General features: G+C 45.8%; 1 protein-coding gene across 2 annotated transcripts in view; it reads right to left on the bottom strand.

The window, feature by feature from the left end:
- Positions 1 to 2127, bottom strand: part of IDUA (alpha-L-iduronidase) — a 52902-nt gene extending 50775 nt beyond the window's left edge. The window contains exon 1 of one of the 2 annotated variants that reach the window (XM_035564224.2): positions 1627 to 2127. In XM_035564224.2, the coding sequence (XP_035420117.1) occupies positions 1627 to 1748 (122 nt within the window). In that variant the 5' untranslated portion in view covers positions 1749 to 2127. The remainder of the gene's footprint in view (positions 1 to 1626) is intronic. The other variant, XM_050716414.1, reaches the window with a different exon arrangement.
- Between the last annotated feature and the right edge of the window lie 13404 nt (positions 2128 to 15531).

The raw sequence follows: 15531 nt of genomic DNA, 5'->3' as shown, positions 1-15531 counted from the left end.
AGTGGCAAACTAGACAGAAATCAAGGCATAAAGCACTCACATACTGTGTCCATGCTGAATAAGCATGCTGAAATTCACACCCTGCTGGAGAGAAGCCCCAGGACTACGACAAGATAGAACAGAATGCTGGAAGAAGTGGGGTTTTGTTACTGCTGGTACCAGTATCTGTCCTTTCCTCTTCTGAGTTCAAAGTGCCCATCCAAGAGAATCTCAAGCCTTGCAGTCTCCCAGGTTTTAGTGTCTGCTGCTCCCCAGCTGCACATGTGACCAGCTCTCTGAAACTGTGATGTAGAAAGAAGCTTTAACAACTGGACCCCAGTTCTGTCACAGTGGGACCTTTCAAGGGAGCTGGGATCCTACAGCCTGAGAACTACGATGTTTGGACCATGTGCTACACTATAATTGAATAGCTGCTGACCAGAGGGCATCTGCTTCTGCTCCTCAGCATCCTCTGTGACATCTTCTCTCTCTTGTAGTCTGACAAAATTTCTTTAATACAATTAAAAGCATGGGTGTTTCTTGGACTGAAGTTTAAATGAGAAAAACATACTATTTAAGGCAGGTTTTCATGAATGTTTCCTAACCTTGCAAGGAGAAATTAAAAACAAAAGTGAAACAGCAAAAGAAAATCCAGAAAGCCCAAATGTTTCTCTTCACCAGAATGTATTTCAATTAATACACTCTAGGTGCTTTTAGGGCCTGCTCTGTTTCTCCACTAACATGAAAAAAACAATGGAATTTTTTTCAAGTTTTCTCAGAGTTCCTTTATGCGCTATATTAAAAAGTGCACAAATTCCTTTCTGTCCTAAGCACATGCTGCTGATTCCACCCCTGTTGTGACTTTTTATCCTTCAACTATTATTTAATCCACTGCATGGCTGAGGGAAGGGGGTCATAGTTAGCTTAAACCAAGATAACAACACAGCTGAGGAATATGCTGTCTCTTGTTTTTCAGCCTGCTAGAAACCTTCATGTTTCTTGAGAGCTGCTCAGGCTCACTTGGTTCAGCAGGACAGGCCTTTCTCTGAGAGGTAAAGCACTATCGGGAGAAGTGGTGGAGCTGGGATTTGTCCACAACTCATGCCCATTCCCCTGACCTTGATGAACTGGCCTCGCTGACCACATCGGGATGATGGTCCACATTGAAAATGCCCTGCAGGGAGAACAAACTCCTACAGCTGTCAGGCAATGAAGCTTTGTCTGGGCCTATTCAGGAGCTGTGACAGTGTAAGCACTGAAAAGGAAGGGGCATAAGCTCAGGACATCGCTGTGTGTGCCGTTCTGGGGCAGGAGGAAGAACTTTGTGTGTTGGAGGGGCCCTGAAACAAACAAAGGAGCAGGACAGAGGGGCTGTGGACAAGCCCCATTTGATGATATCCCGCTTACTTCAACTGGCCCCATGTCCAGCTCCACTCGTGTACCACGCTCTGGGTAAACCACAACCACCAGCATGGTGCCGAGCCCTTCACCCCGCAGCAGCAGGCCCGGAGAAGCCCGGGCCCCTCCATCGCATCCCGGGGACCCTCTCCTTCAGGCGGGCTGCCGGCCAGCGGCTCCCACCCTCGCTGCTTGGTCGCCCGCCGTCGTGCGCAGCCCCCTGCCCTGGGAGGACCAGGGCAGGCTTACCAAAAACCCGTGCTCCGCCAAAAGTGCTCCAGGGGCCGCCCGGCTCGCCGGACATCCACCGACACCACGTAGGCGGCGGAGCCCGCGCCGAGATGCACGATGAGCCAGGGCAGAAGCCGCATGGCGGCACGGGGGGCCGGGACGAGCCGAGCCGAGCCGAGCAGAGCCGAGCCGGGACGAGCTGAGGGCACACCACCACCCACACCCACACCGGCACCGGCGCCCTTTACAAACGCAGCACGGACGCGACGCCGGCGCCCGCCCCCGGCGGCCGTGTGAGGCGCTGGCTGTGGTGTCACCGCTTCGGCGGGCGGGGCCGGGGTCTTTTGGGTCGAAACGGCTGGGTTTGAGGCCTCGTAACTTGTCTTTTTTTTGTTGTTGTTGTTGTTCTGCCGGCTGTCAGGCGCTTCCCTCAAGTTGTTGCGCGTCCCGCGGTTGTTACTGCTGCGCTTAAGCCTGTGTGCCACAGGAGGGAAACGTACCCTCACGCTATCACCACATCCTTGTGTGTGTGTTAGACTTCAGAAAAACGAACAAACTAGCATAATTGAAACCATATCCATTTTTATTTCCAGTCTAAGCGTATTCAATGAGCTCGGTGCGGTGAGGAGCTTTTAAAGCACTAAATAGGCAGCCTAGATTAAAGTTATAAATGCTTATTTCTCGTGACATACCTCAGGACAGGGTCTGCCATGGAGGTGGGTCTCTCTTCCCTAAGGATCTCTGTCACAAATTGTTCAGGAATTTCATCAGATTTTGTGAGCTGGAAGAAAAATGAGAGAAGTTGAGCCTCCTTTTCATGTCCCAAAATACTGAGGGATCTTCCCATGCTGTGTTTGATACTTCTGTTGAATTGGATGGATGGGGTATTCCAGTCAGATCACCAGTAGAGGTGTTGGATTTTGTCAGATTGCAACAGGGGTGTTGGATTTGGGATTCCTATGTTTGCAGCTTCATTTGTTTCCTGGGACCTTCAGTCATCTTGGGACTCGCTGTGAGCTTGCAAGGTGCACAAAGGCAGCCAACACTTCTGGCAACAGCACTACATCCCTGAGGGATCTGCAGGGGAATACTTGTCTCTTCCAAACTCTCTGCCTTCTAAGGAGACCCAAGGAAGGTGTTAAACAAGCAGTGGTAGGGGGAACAGAGAAGCTGGGGGCCAATGGAAGCCAGCACTGTGTTGCCAGCTGCACCCAGAGCTGGAGCAGCAGCTGTCCTTGGGATGAGTGCTGCTGCCTGGGCTTGAGTGAGGACTGCAAGCAGTTTGCCACCTGGAAAGGGCTGTCTGTCCTGGCTTCCCTTCCAGTGGGACAGGCTGGAGGAGATGAACAGCTGACTACCAAATGTCATCCTGGGGTTTGTGGGTGATTTAATGGTGACCCTGCACCTTGGTGCCTCTAAGCATGGTGAACACATTGCAGTGCAGGCACACATACCTGCACCACCAGCGCTTAGCTGCTGAAACTGCAATGGGCATGGAAGCTACCCCTTGCAGAGGAGCCAAAAGCTTGTCAGCTTTGCTCTCAATGAGAGACCTGCCAGCAAATTTTGTTGAAAATTTACAAGGGAGAATCCCTGTGGGCACCATGGTTTCCTTCTACAGACTGACCCTGTTGGCATGAGGAAGGTTTGAGCCCTGGTGGCCATCCTGACTTTTCCTCAGAGACTTCCAAAGCAGAGCTGTTTCATTTCAGTTTGGCTGAAAAGTCAAAGTCTACTCTGGAAGACAAGGTGTCAAACCTAAATTATGTCCATTTGTCCAGGAAATCTTGGCCCTCTTCAGACACAATAACGGGCATGGTGTAAAATGTACCAAAACACCACAAAGCCATGGATGCAGACAGCAGCATGAGGCTATCATGGAATGGATAGCTGAGGATATTGTCAGAGAACTTGCAAGGGAAAACAGTCTGGAGGGCTGTGTTGACATTTGAAGAAAGTATCTGTCAGAGCTCAGGGAAGGGAAAGACTTCACCGGGGGTCTGTCTCCCTTGTTATGGACAACTTCCCCAAGGGATGCTCCCTGCTCAACCCACATCAGAGCAAAAGCTGGGGCACAGAAGTTAAGACAAAATTCTTGCCAAAGGAGAGACAGTCAGAGAGTTGGGGGTTTCTCAGCATTAGCCCTGTGTTTCTTTTCCTGTGCCTGAGAAAGCAATCAACAAGATTTTCCAAGGTTCATTTTCTGCAGAGCTGCAATTCCCAGCAGAAAATCTTTCCTGCTCACCACAGCTGCCCTTGTAACTCATTGTACTTATTCTTTGCAGGAAGAAACTGCAGCAAAAAGATTCACCTGTTCCTTGTGATGGAACTTGCTATGCCTCTGTTCTCAAAACATCTGCAGAGATCCTGCAGAGAGAACAGCTGGGGCCAATTGGTTTGCTTTCTCAAAACCTGGGTAGCCAACATGTCCATGGAGGCATTTGCAGGCCAAATGTCAGGCTACACTGGTCACTCCCAGTGGCCTTGTCTACGACACTCCCAGGTATCTTCTGCCAGGGGCAGAGCAAATGCCAGGGTTACAAGAGGTAACCTCCAGCAAACAATTCCCCAAGCATAAGTTTGATTCAGGGCCGAACACCTATGCCCAGCTTGCAGTGGGCATGATTCTGGAGATGATCAGGCAGAGCCCTGATAGAGACCTTAGTCGAAGAGAATCTCCTCTATTGTCTTTGGCTTTTTGCTCATCCAAGTGCCAGGAGAGTGGGAGGGCCCCAGCAGGAGGTTTTCTGTGGGGAGTTTTACCTGGGAGATATCCTGTTTCTGACACTCCCAGCAAAAGGGTGGTGGGGATGCTTTGCAGTAGCCTCCTCCTGTCTCCATGCACAGACTAGGAACTTCCTGTCCTGAGGCAATGCCTGAGGAGGCACACAAGTATAGGAAATAGTGGGAAAATGGAAGGAAGTAGCAAGAGAACAGCCAGTAAGTGGAAGCCGACCATTCCCTGAGTGCCAGCTGCCTGGCGAGCAGAAATTCATCCATCCAGTGTCTCAAACAGGGCAGATGAGAGATGTGAGAGCCTGTTACTCCAGAGCTGAGTCACTCCTTACTGTGAAAACCATTTGGTCCCAGCTGCTCTCCCTGCAGCATCCCTGCAGATGTTTTGGGAACAGAGGCACATCAGACTCCTTCACAGGGAGCAGTTGACTCTTCCTGCTGCATTAGCTTTCTCTGTCAGCAGGCATCTGGGCACCACAGGGGAAAGCTGTCAGTGCACAGAAAATTTGTTTGTGAGGCTTTTCAGTTCAGATGTCTCCTGTACCTTCAGTACTTGTTAAAATTCTAAACTTGGCCTAAAAGAAAATCCCTAGAAAAGCCCATATTGCTTTCTGACACAGCCATCTAATCATGGCACAAGGCAGGAACAAGAATGTTTTGCTACAAAATATGAAACCTAAAGCCTAAAAAAACATCCAGAGCATTAGTTCTGCTCTTGGCCCCCAGAGAAAATGATGGTCAGATATCTGTGGATATTTTCCATAACAATAAAGCACTAGTAAGGGTGAGGCATTCACCTTAAGACAGCCTTTGCTTTTTAGATCACTTCTCATTCCTGCACGGTGGCAGCTGGTCTTTGGGCAGATGGACTCAGCTGACTCAAGGATTTGCACGGGTTGATCAGTCACAGAGGAGAGAACATGCTGTTTTACCCCTCTGGGTAAGCTGGGATGTGCCATTACCTCCCCGAGGTTCTCAATTTTTCAGTGTCTACTTCTTTCCTGGTGCCAAACCATCATTATTTTTTCTCCCTACTTCCACTTTTGGTCTAATAATACAATTCTGACAAGTTTGGGAAGTGTTTTATGACTTTTGCAGTTGACTTTCTGAACTTTATAAGTAAGCTACAGATCCATTGCAATGTGAGGAATTCAATAGCTGGTATGTAGTTACACAGCACAGTCTTGAGAAGATGCAAACTGCCAGACTCTGAAGAAAATACTTCCTAGCTCTGCACAAGTGCTTTCCTTCTCATTACTTAGTTCACCTAAGATGTGATTGGGAATCTTGCTCTGCATGATTCAACAAATGTAACAAGTTTTATGTGGTTGCTTGCAATTCTAGAGGCATCCATGCCCATAGCTCTAGAATCCCAGAGCTGGATACATTGAAGTGCAGGATTTGATATGTCCCTGCATTCTACCTAGGCTTTTACTGACCTGTGTGTAACCCAGGGTTGCTCAATAAACGCTTTGTCTTTTGTCCAGGAAAATGAACCTTATCATCCAGATGTTGCCCCCTAACCCACCTTGGTTCAACAAGACCCAAGGGGGTATTGCCTTGCTGCAGTTCAGCACTGTACATTTATTTTCGTCTTCAGGTGTAACCTGGTGCGTGTAATCCTGTATAACACCAAAGGTTCTACATTAACATGACAGTCTTAGCCTGAGCTTGTTTCAGCTATGGTAATTGTTGTTTGGTGCTCAGGTGAATATTGCCTCATTTTTTTCAGCTTAGCTCTCTGAATACCATTTAGGGTAAAATGTGTCAGTGTGCAGAAAGGGCCAGCTGCTCCCTGAGGAAGGGGGAGCTCACGGGACAAACAGGGCTGGCACGGGCCTGAGCAGTCCTGTCCACCACCCCAGAATCGAGGAGCAGGACGGACCCTGAAGTAGTAGATGTGGTCAGCCCAGAGTCCCTATCATCAGGCAAATTCACAGTGACCGGGCAGGTCTGAGGGCAAGGTGGGAAATCAGTCCACAGATCAGGGCCCAGATCAGCAAGGTCCGTGTCTAGATGTTGGTATAGATGGGGCTGAGACCAGCGCTTCTACAAGATCACTGGTATGGGGATTGAAGGACCCAGTCTCCTGGCCCTGCAGTGGTGCTCCTGGCCCCTGGTGTTGTGGTTTAACACCGCAGGCAGCTAGCACCGCACAGCCGGTCTCTCAATCCACCCCAAGAGGATGGGGGAGAGAATTGGAAAGGTAAACCTGCAAGAACTTGTGGGCTGAGGTAAGGACAGTTTAACAGGCTGAGCAAAAGCTGTGCATGCAAGCAAAGTAAAACAAGGAATCCACTCACTGCTTCCCATCAGCAGGCCATTTCTGCCATTTCCAAGAAAACAGGGCTCCATCACACATAGCAGTAACTTGGAAAGACAAACACTGTAACTCTGAATGTCTCTCCCTTCCTTCTTTCCCCACACCTTTTACAGCTGAGCATGACATCATATGGTATGGGACATCCACATGGGTGGTGAGGCACTGGCACAGGCTGCCCAGAGAAGCTGTGGATGCCCCATCCCTGGAGGTGTTCAAGGCCAGGCTGGATGGGGCTTTGGGCAACCTGGTCTGGTGGGAGGTGTCCCTGCCCATGGCAGGGGGTTGGAACTGGGTGATCTTTTAGGTCCCTTCCAACCCAAATCATTCTGTAGGTCCGTGATGCCTTTGGTCAGTTTGGGCCAGCTGTCCTGGCTGTGTCCCTTTACAGCTCTTGGTGCACCCCCAACCTCCTCACCTGGCAGGGCAGCATAAGAAGCTGAAAAGTCCCTGGCTCAGTGCAAGCACTGCTCTGCAACAGCTAAAACACCAGAGTGTTATCAACACTGCTTTCATTACAAACCCAGAACACAGCACCGTACCAGCTACTGTGAAAGGAATTAACTCTGTCCCAGCCAAAACCAGGACACATAGGCAGGATTTGTAGGTGGGGCTTCTGAGGAGGCTGCTCAGGGCCATTAAGGAGTATTTTTCTCCATTCCCCACACTATTGGATGTGCAAAAATTTGGCTATCCAAAGCAGATAGAGGACCATGTGTCTTCAGCTCTGGTGGGCTTCCAGTTGCTCCCAGTTGCACAAGATTTGTGTCAGCTTCTGCTTTGCAGCTGGCCCAGGAGTGAATATTTATTATTCTTCATATATCTGTTCTTAGTGGGTCACAATGATTGTAAAACAGAATCCAACAGATTTTTTTTTTTTTTTTGCAAGTTATAACGAGTACTGTCTGTGTTTGGTCTGACAGGAACTTTTGGAAATCTGTGATGCTGGTTGCATTAATACTAATGACGGTTCATGGCTTGAACTTCAAGTTGGAGTTAGATGCCAGTCAGAGTATTGACTAAAATTGGAGACCAACCTCAAAAATTGACAGACACAGGATTTCCACATTCCCACTTGTTCACTCCATGGGATGTGTATTGTAACTGACATTTTGTCTAGGTTGCAGAGAGGCAAAGGCAACAAGAATAAAAAATTATGAAGTCCTCCAGAAAAAAATCACAACGGCTGCTCTCTGCGTCCTTTGAAAAACTATCATTGGCTCATTTTCTCAGAACAAGTCAACCCAACTGTACTCGATTAAAACCACACCTCCATTACAAAGCCATCTGCCACTTTGACACTGAGTATAGCCTTAATTTCCATACTAGACGTTGTGTGGCTATCACATGAGCTCATGAAACAACCCTTCAGGATCTCTTCCAGTTAGGAACCATTTCAATAACTGAGAATGTACGTACTCCCCCAGCACTGTGCTTCTGAAGTAAAGGCATTGTGCCACTACCCCTCTCAAAACAAGGAGTAAAGAAGCTTTCTTCCAGTGTATGACCTTCTCAGCTGTACGTATGTATTGCTTGTAATCAGCCAAGAAACCAAAGTTAAGACATGAATGCTCTGGCTTTCATCCAGCTTTTGCCACAGCAAACCTAATAGTTTACCTCTAATCTTTTTTATATCCATCTTGTATAAGCCCTAATTAATATTTAATTCCTTACCAAAGTCTTCCATTAGGGATCCACTTTATTTCTGGGAGGCATAGGGCCGTCACAACTAACATGTATCATTTTTTTGACAGTTTTATGGTTCAGCTGGAACAATTTGCAGAGCCGTCCATCAGTATCTTCCCTGCAGCTTCACAGCCCTTCTATTTTAATCGCGAACTGCAGAACAAAGCAGAGTAACAGGCCCTTAAGTCATACTTAAAAGCTAAAGGAATAAAGTTCAGAAGAGACACTGGAAATACTTTACTTAATGATTTATTAATTTGTTTTGCTTTGTTTTGCAAGGCTTAATGCTAGTGTGTTAGAGGAAGACCTGTGCTTTAGAGACAGCTCATCGGTATTTTCATGTCCTGAGCTCCTAGTTCTCCTCCGCAAGTACTAGCACTGACCATCACTTCTCCTCTGAAATGGAGTAGGGGGTGGCAAGCACCTCTACTGCCCTGTATACCCCAGAAGGCTTTTAGAGAGACTGCCTTTTTGCAGTCTCTGAGTGTCTGGGCATCATCTGGTGGGGCAAGAGCTGGAGAGGATGGAAGATGTCACCAGTCTTAACAACTATGTAGCCCTGCGGACACACTGCCTTCCAAAAAGAAACAAGTCAATGCTCTCACCCTTCCACAGCTAGTGTGCAGAACAACCCCTAGCTATTTGTGAAACTGCTGTGCTTCTTCTCTGTTTTCTCCAAAGGTCTCTCTAGTGCTTGCAAATAAATCTCAAGCATGTCCTGGCTGAGGTTCATAACAGACCTTGTATCTTGACAAATTTACCTGTGGTCACAGTTGTACACCAGCCATCTCCAAATCAGGCAGTAAGTTAATGGTGACAATTTGCAGTAACTTTTCCATCTCACCGCCATTCCAAATGGTTGTATGGGATACTCACGCCCTGGCCAGCATTTCATACAGCTTTCCAAGGAAGCCCATCCTTCTTCTAAAGAACAATGACCAGTTCCAGGGCACCAGCCCCTTGCCAGCTGCCCCACCACTTTATACAGGGCTCCCTAGAGTCTTTTTGTATTGGCAGGAGGAACCTGCCAAGTCACAGGGTGAACTTGTGTGGAAAGAAAAGCTTGTGATTTGCACCTCAGACTTGCATTCACCCTTAGCCTGTTCCTGGATGGGAGAAACAAGTTCTGAAAAGTATACGTGCATAGTGGTATCCAGACTAAAGCAAGATGGACTTGTGGACCAGTTCTGTTGCTTGAAATATTGTTGCTACCCTTGCCCATGGGTTATCAGTCCAGTGGTGAAGGTGTAGGTTACACTTGTGATTAGGTAATTCATGGGAAAACTTCTCAGGCAAAGTTTTCCCATTTACACAGTCTTGGAATGGATGTGCTCAAGTTAACCAAGTGCTTATTTTCAAGAAACAGAACTCTCAAAGCAATACATGTTAAAACAGGCAAAAATTGAAATTCAGACAATGTATTAAAACAGAATGCAAGGTCATCCAGCTTCAGGGATTTGCAGGTGTATCACCCTGATTAATAAAACTGGATATGCACGCACACAAACACACAGATACACCAAGGCAAGTCAATTCTCAATTTCTTGTCATTCAGAGGTTGCTGTCTGCAAAGAGGTCTCCTTGGAGTGGTGACGTCCTGTATTACCATTTTTTGACATGGTGTCTTCAAGTGCGACATTTTTGCTGATCCTAGATTTCCATGTTACTCCTCACAGCTTCTATCTGATCAAATGGGTGACAAAGGATAATCTTCGCTGAAGAGGATGCAGAGGAGCAGCACTACTTTCTAATCTGTATCCTCTCCTCTGCCTCCTATTTCAAAAATTTCATCCATACTAATAAGTATTTCTTCACTCTCGTTGAAATTTTTGGATTAAAGTATGAAGGATTAAACAGACTATAGAAATAAAGTACAGCTGGGTAATCTTTGATAGCCCTTTATGTGACAACACAATATTTTGTGAGTACGTGCTACCAAGGCAGTAAAATCAAAAGATGTGCATCACATTGGCTTTTATTATTGTTATTATTATTATTCACAGGATCACAGTATAATTTAGGATGGAAGGCATCTCTGGAGATTGTCTCATCCAAGCCTCCTGCTAAAGCAGAGACACCCAGAGCAGGACCATGTCCAGGTGGATTTTGAAGATCTCCAAGGAGGAGACTCCACAGCCTCTCTGGGCAGCCTGTGACCATGCTCAGCACCCGCACAGCACAGAAGTGCTGCCTGTGTTCAGAGGGAACCTCCTGTGCTCCGTGCTCCAGTGTGTGCCCACTGCCTCTTGTCCTGGCACTGAGCACCACTGAAAAGAGCCTGGCTCTGTCCTCTTTGCACCCTCTCTTCAGGTATTTGTATATGTTTATAAGGTCCCCCTGAGCATCCTCTTCTCCAGGCTGAGCAGTCCCAGCTCTCTCAGGGCTCCTCCCAGGAGAGATGCTGCAGTCCCTCCATCATCCTGGCCCTTCACTGGACTCCCTCAGCAGCTCCATGTCTCTCTTGAACTGGACACAGCACTCCAGGTGTGGCCTCACCCGTGCTGAGGAGGGAGGAAGGATCATGTCCCTTGACCTGCAGGCAATACTCTGCCTAATGCATCCCTGGGTGCCATTAGCCTTCTCTGTGGCAAGGGCACATTGCTGGCTCATGTTCAACTTGATGTCCATCAGGACTGCAAGGTCCTTTCCTGAAAAGATGCAGTGCCCTCCCCAAATTAGCAATTCTGCTTTTAAGAGAAACTACTTTGAAAACCACAAATCTGGATACTTGAAAAATTTCTTCTTGCCATACAGGTGGCCGAGGAAAATGAGGTGTCTTTGCAAAATATGTGTCTTGTCTTTCCATTGCTACCCTCCTTCAAACTTTGACCTTTCAAGGCTTCTAGCCAGCTGCAAACTCGGGGGTCCTGTTGGCTGAGCTAGTAGCATTTTAGTTCCAGCAGATGCTAGCTGTCATTGCTGCTGGCGTCCCATAGGCCTGCTCAGGGAATTTCACCCTTTGCTCTTCCCTGTCACACTGCAGCTCAGTGACGATGTAAATGTGTTGGGCAGGCACTGACACTTGTCTTGCTGCTGCAGACTTTTGACACGGCACCAACCTGCTGTGATACCCATTGGATCACTTCTGGCTGTTCATTATGCTTTCTCTTAACCTTTGCATTTGTGGCCCTAGAAATTCACTGCTGAATTTTCACCCCTGAAGCCCAGGGGGTGGTGTCCTGATGATTTATATTTACCTTCTCCACCGCTTTTGTTTCAAAACTGCTGCAACCTTGGCATCACGTGTGAATGACAGCTGAACTCTGCCTGCCCTGCTCTGCATATTCTGGCTCAACACATGCGTCAGCCTCGAGTGTGACTGCATATTTATATTCTTTCCTGTGCAATTAATGTGGGATGATTTAAGGTGCTCTTAATAATGTGCTACCGGATCCTCTGCCAGAAAGCAAATACAGAATTTGCAGCACTTCAGAACCCACCTGTATTTAACGCTAACAATGTTTGCTTTATTAGTTATTCATACAGATGATCCATGAGCTCAAACACAATATATGAACGATATTATAATTACAGTGCCTTAAGGCATGTGGCACAGAAAGCTAACATATGACCTTCTGCACATCCTCTAGAGATCTGCCGGGTAATTGTGATGTTTTTCCTCATTTCTGTCACCTACTGTTTTCTCCTTGGAGAGAATAAAATTGATCCCATCATTTCTGTAATTCTGCCTTAGTCATAATCAGTCTGAGCATCGTACTTGTTACTGCATCCCATCCTCCTCTACTGATGACAGAGAAAGCTTTGAACTAGATATCTCATTTCTGGATAGCTAGAGTTGGATGGAATTAATCTCCCACTAAGAAATTTACCTACTTTTGTATGAAACAAATGTAGTAATCTCCTAGTTCTCCTTAAACCTAAGACCGCATTGCAAAGGCTGTGGCATGGCAACTGATTACCAAACACTCCTGTCAAATCCCAAGTTTACACACAAAACTCAAAGCCTGTCCCCTTCAGGTACTGCCTTGCTTGGTTAATAGTCTGTGGCAACATTCATGTTACTAAAACAGAAGTTTTGTAATTATTTTTTTTACTTCTTCTTTCAATCACAATGTTCATTAAAAGGTGGCTGTTATTCTCCTTTTTCCCTTCCAAATGCTCCTTCAAAACACAACAGAGAAGATGTTTTGTTTTGTTTTGTTTTGTTTTGTTTTCACCATAATGACATCAGGCTTTCTCCTTACACTTTTTGGCCAGAGGCACCAGAGGTATTGATGGCTCTGCCTGTCCTAGAAATGTCTGAACTCATAAGGTTCACAAAGCCATGCAATAAATGAAGTGTACAAATCTCTGCATCTGTCAGACAGTCATTTAACAAATATAAAGCATTACTACATAAAGAAGAAAGTAAGTCAACTTTACCAATGGCCTTCATTCTTCTATTACAAATGCAAAGGTACCCATAAGGGAGATGGACAAGTCCACCAACCTACCAAAAGCAAGATCCTGGCACGTGGCTTTTTTTCACCAATTTGTGCTTTCGGTTACAGAGTTACCGTTTTATTAGTTAGGATTGCTTTTCACATAACAGAAGATAGATTTTTTTATTTTATTTTTTTTCTGCAGTACCAGAATATTCAGATCTCAATTTGTCATCCACTAAAATGGGAATGGGCAGCTCATCTTCTTTGGCAGATCTGAAGTGCTTTCCTTCCAGATGCAAACTTAAGACAGCCTTGAAAGGTTAAAAAAACACAACTCAGACATCCCAAAGTCACAATGTGTTTCAGGATCACTGAAGCTCTGATCACTTACATTGCAGTGTCTTTGTTCTTTGCCCCGCTGCAGATGGTGATTGATTTAAATTCTGTCAGTCCCACAGCTGTCTTTCTCAGTACACTTTGTTTGAGAGCCAGCAATTAAGTAATGACTGAAGTGGATTAAAAATAATTTCAGCTGAAGTCTGGGTTTTTGGCCAAGTGGTTCTATTTGCAGAAGGGTGGTACCATTTCCTAAGGGTAAACAAAGTCCTCTCCCTGCCCTTCATATAAATCAACCTAAAATTGAAATATTTCACCAAGTAGATGCATCATGATGAGATTTCATGGGAGATGTCACTGGGCTACTTGCTCTTCTGAGGTGTGTCACCACAGCCATAGAATGCTCCACCTTACCCAGAGGCTCGTCAGACGGTCTAGGTTTGGCTGAATATTTCTTTTCCTTATTTTGAGTGGTTGGTTGCTTTTTTTGTTTGTTGTTTGTTTGTTTGTTTTGTTTTTCTAAACCAAAAAGGAAATAATTATATCTCATAAAAATATGTGTGACTTTTCTGACAAACTGTAGAAATGACTCAGAAAAATAGCTCTGGGCTATTCGAAACAACACTGCTAGATCATGTTGACATGATCTGACTACCAGCTCCATGGTGCTCAGTGCAGACTCGTTTTCAGTGAAATTATGGTCGTGAATATGCCTTATCATGAAGAAAGTATCCCTTTATGGTTAACCATTTGATATTTATTAACTTCCTTGATTGTTCAGTGCTTTGACTGTTCCAGGTGTTACTGTCACCATGGAGATTTTTTCCTCCCATGCCTTACCTCTCCTATGCCAGTTTTCATATTGCCTCCTTTGAAGATGGGCTGTCTCTCAGGGCGTTTGTGCAAACCTCATGCAAAGTTGGTCATTTTGACACTGAAATCTTTGGCTGCCTTTGCAGTTAAAGGACTGCATCTTTACTGCCCACTCGCTTTAAGAAACTCTAGAAACTTTTGGTGACAGGTTGGGAAAATGGGTAGAAAGAGAAATATCAGATTCCCTCAGAACAAAACATTTTTATTACCACATTTGTTATTCCAGAGTGAGGTTATGGTCTTTAGGAGCAGAAAGGGAAAAAAAAAAAAAAAAACTAAGCAGAAAGAATCAAATCTACTCCAAAAAAGCAGCACAGATAATCCTAAATAAGATATTTTCTGGAAGAGCCACAGAGCTCAGACGCTGAAAAGTGGCACAGACACTGAAATGAACAGGTTTACTTGGCTTCTTTTAACAAAGATGAAAGACTGGAGTTTAACAGTTTTTTATATTTTTCTTTGGCTGCTTTCAATTCCTTTGCACTGAATATGGCAAATTCCCACCAAAATTTTTGAAGGCACGTCTTAAATACATTAAGCCCTTACAAAATACTGCAACACCTATCCTGCTTCCAGAAGGATATCCTTCTCTGTCTTCAGGAGTCCCATTTCACAAATGCAAACACCTCTGCAATGTCCATAAAAACAACGTAACACCCTGGGGGATGGTGGGGACTAGACATGACAGACTTTTAGGAGAAATATTTGGAAATTATTTCAGTGTCCCAGAATAAAGAGTAAGGACTGAAGTCCTGACAGCTTCCAAACAAAATTTATGGCTTCTTCATGATCAGTGGAAAAAACCATGTACTTCAACATTTTCAGCACCTGTGAGAGTGTTTCAGATATCAGGTGGAGGTGCCACAGGTATTTTTAAAGGGGGGTTGGCTAGGTGTTGTTACCAGTGAAATCAGATAGGTGAATGGCAGAATTCCTGCTAACATAGATTTCAATAGAACCATAAAATCACAGAATACCCCAAGTTGGAAGGGACCCTCAAGGATCACCAAGTCCAACACCTGGCTCCACACAGGACCACTCAAAAATCACTCCATATGTCTGAGAACGTTGTCTGAATGATTCTTGAACTCTGTCAGGCTCGGTGCTGTGACAGCTGCCCTGGGCAGCCTGTGCCAGTGCCCGACCACCTCTGGGTGCAGAACCTTTCCCTAACCCCCAGCCTGACCCTCCCCTGTCCCAGCTCCATGCCGTTCCCTCGGGTCCTGTCGCTGTCCCCAGAGAGCAGAGCTCAGCGCCTGCCCCTCCGCTCCCCTCGTGAGGAATTTACAGGTCTTTTTTATTTTTTTTTTTTTTGATGTTGACTGAGGAGCACACTGTTAATTAGACTTTCAATGTACCCAGTGCATCGTTAAGGCTTTCCTCCAACATCAGGAAGATACAAGGTGTTATTCAAGTGTCAGATCTGGCAAACATTTTCCTCACTTAGCTTCTCTTCAGGTTCTGTTCTCTGACAAAAAAATTAGTTGCTGAGGAATGTCAAGATGCCTGGTCTAGATGTGATACCTTTCTTAGGTTTCTATCACACGTGAAATCTGTCGATGAGACATGAGTGGATATGGAGCTTAT

The sequence above is a fragment of the Cygnus atratus genome, chromosome Z (assembly GCF_013377495.2).
Source record: "Cygnus atratus isolate AKBS03 ecotype Queensland, Australia chromosome Z, CAtr_DNAZoo_HiC_assembly, whole genome shotgun sequence".
Lineage (NCBI taxonomy): Eukaryota > Metazoa > Chordata > Aves > Anseriformes > Anatidae > Cygnus > Cygnus atratus.
The sequence above is the reverse complement of the archived record's forward strand: the minus strand, read 5'-3'. Positions and strand labels throughout refer to the sequence as shown.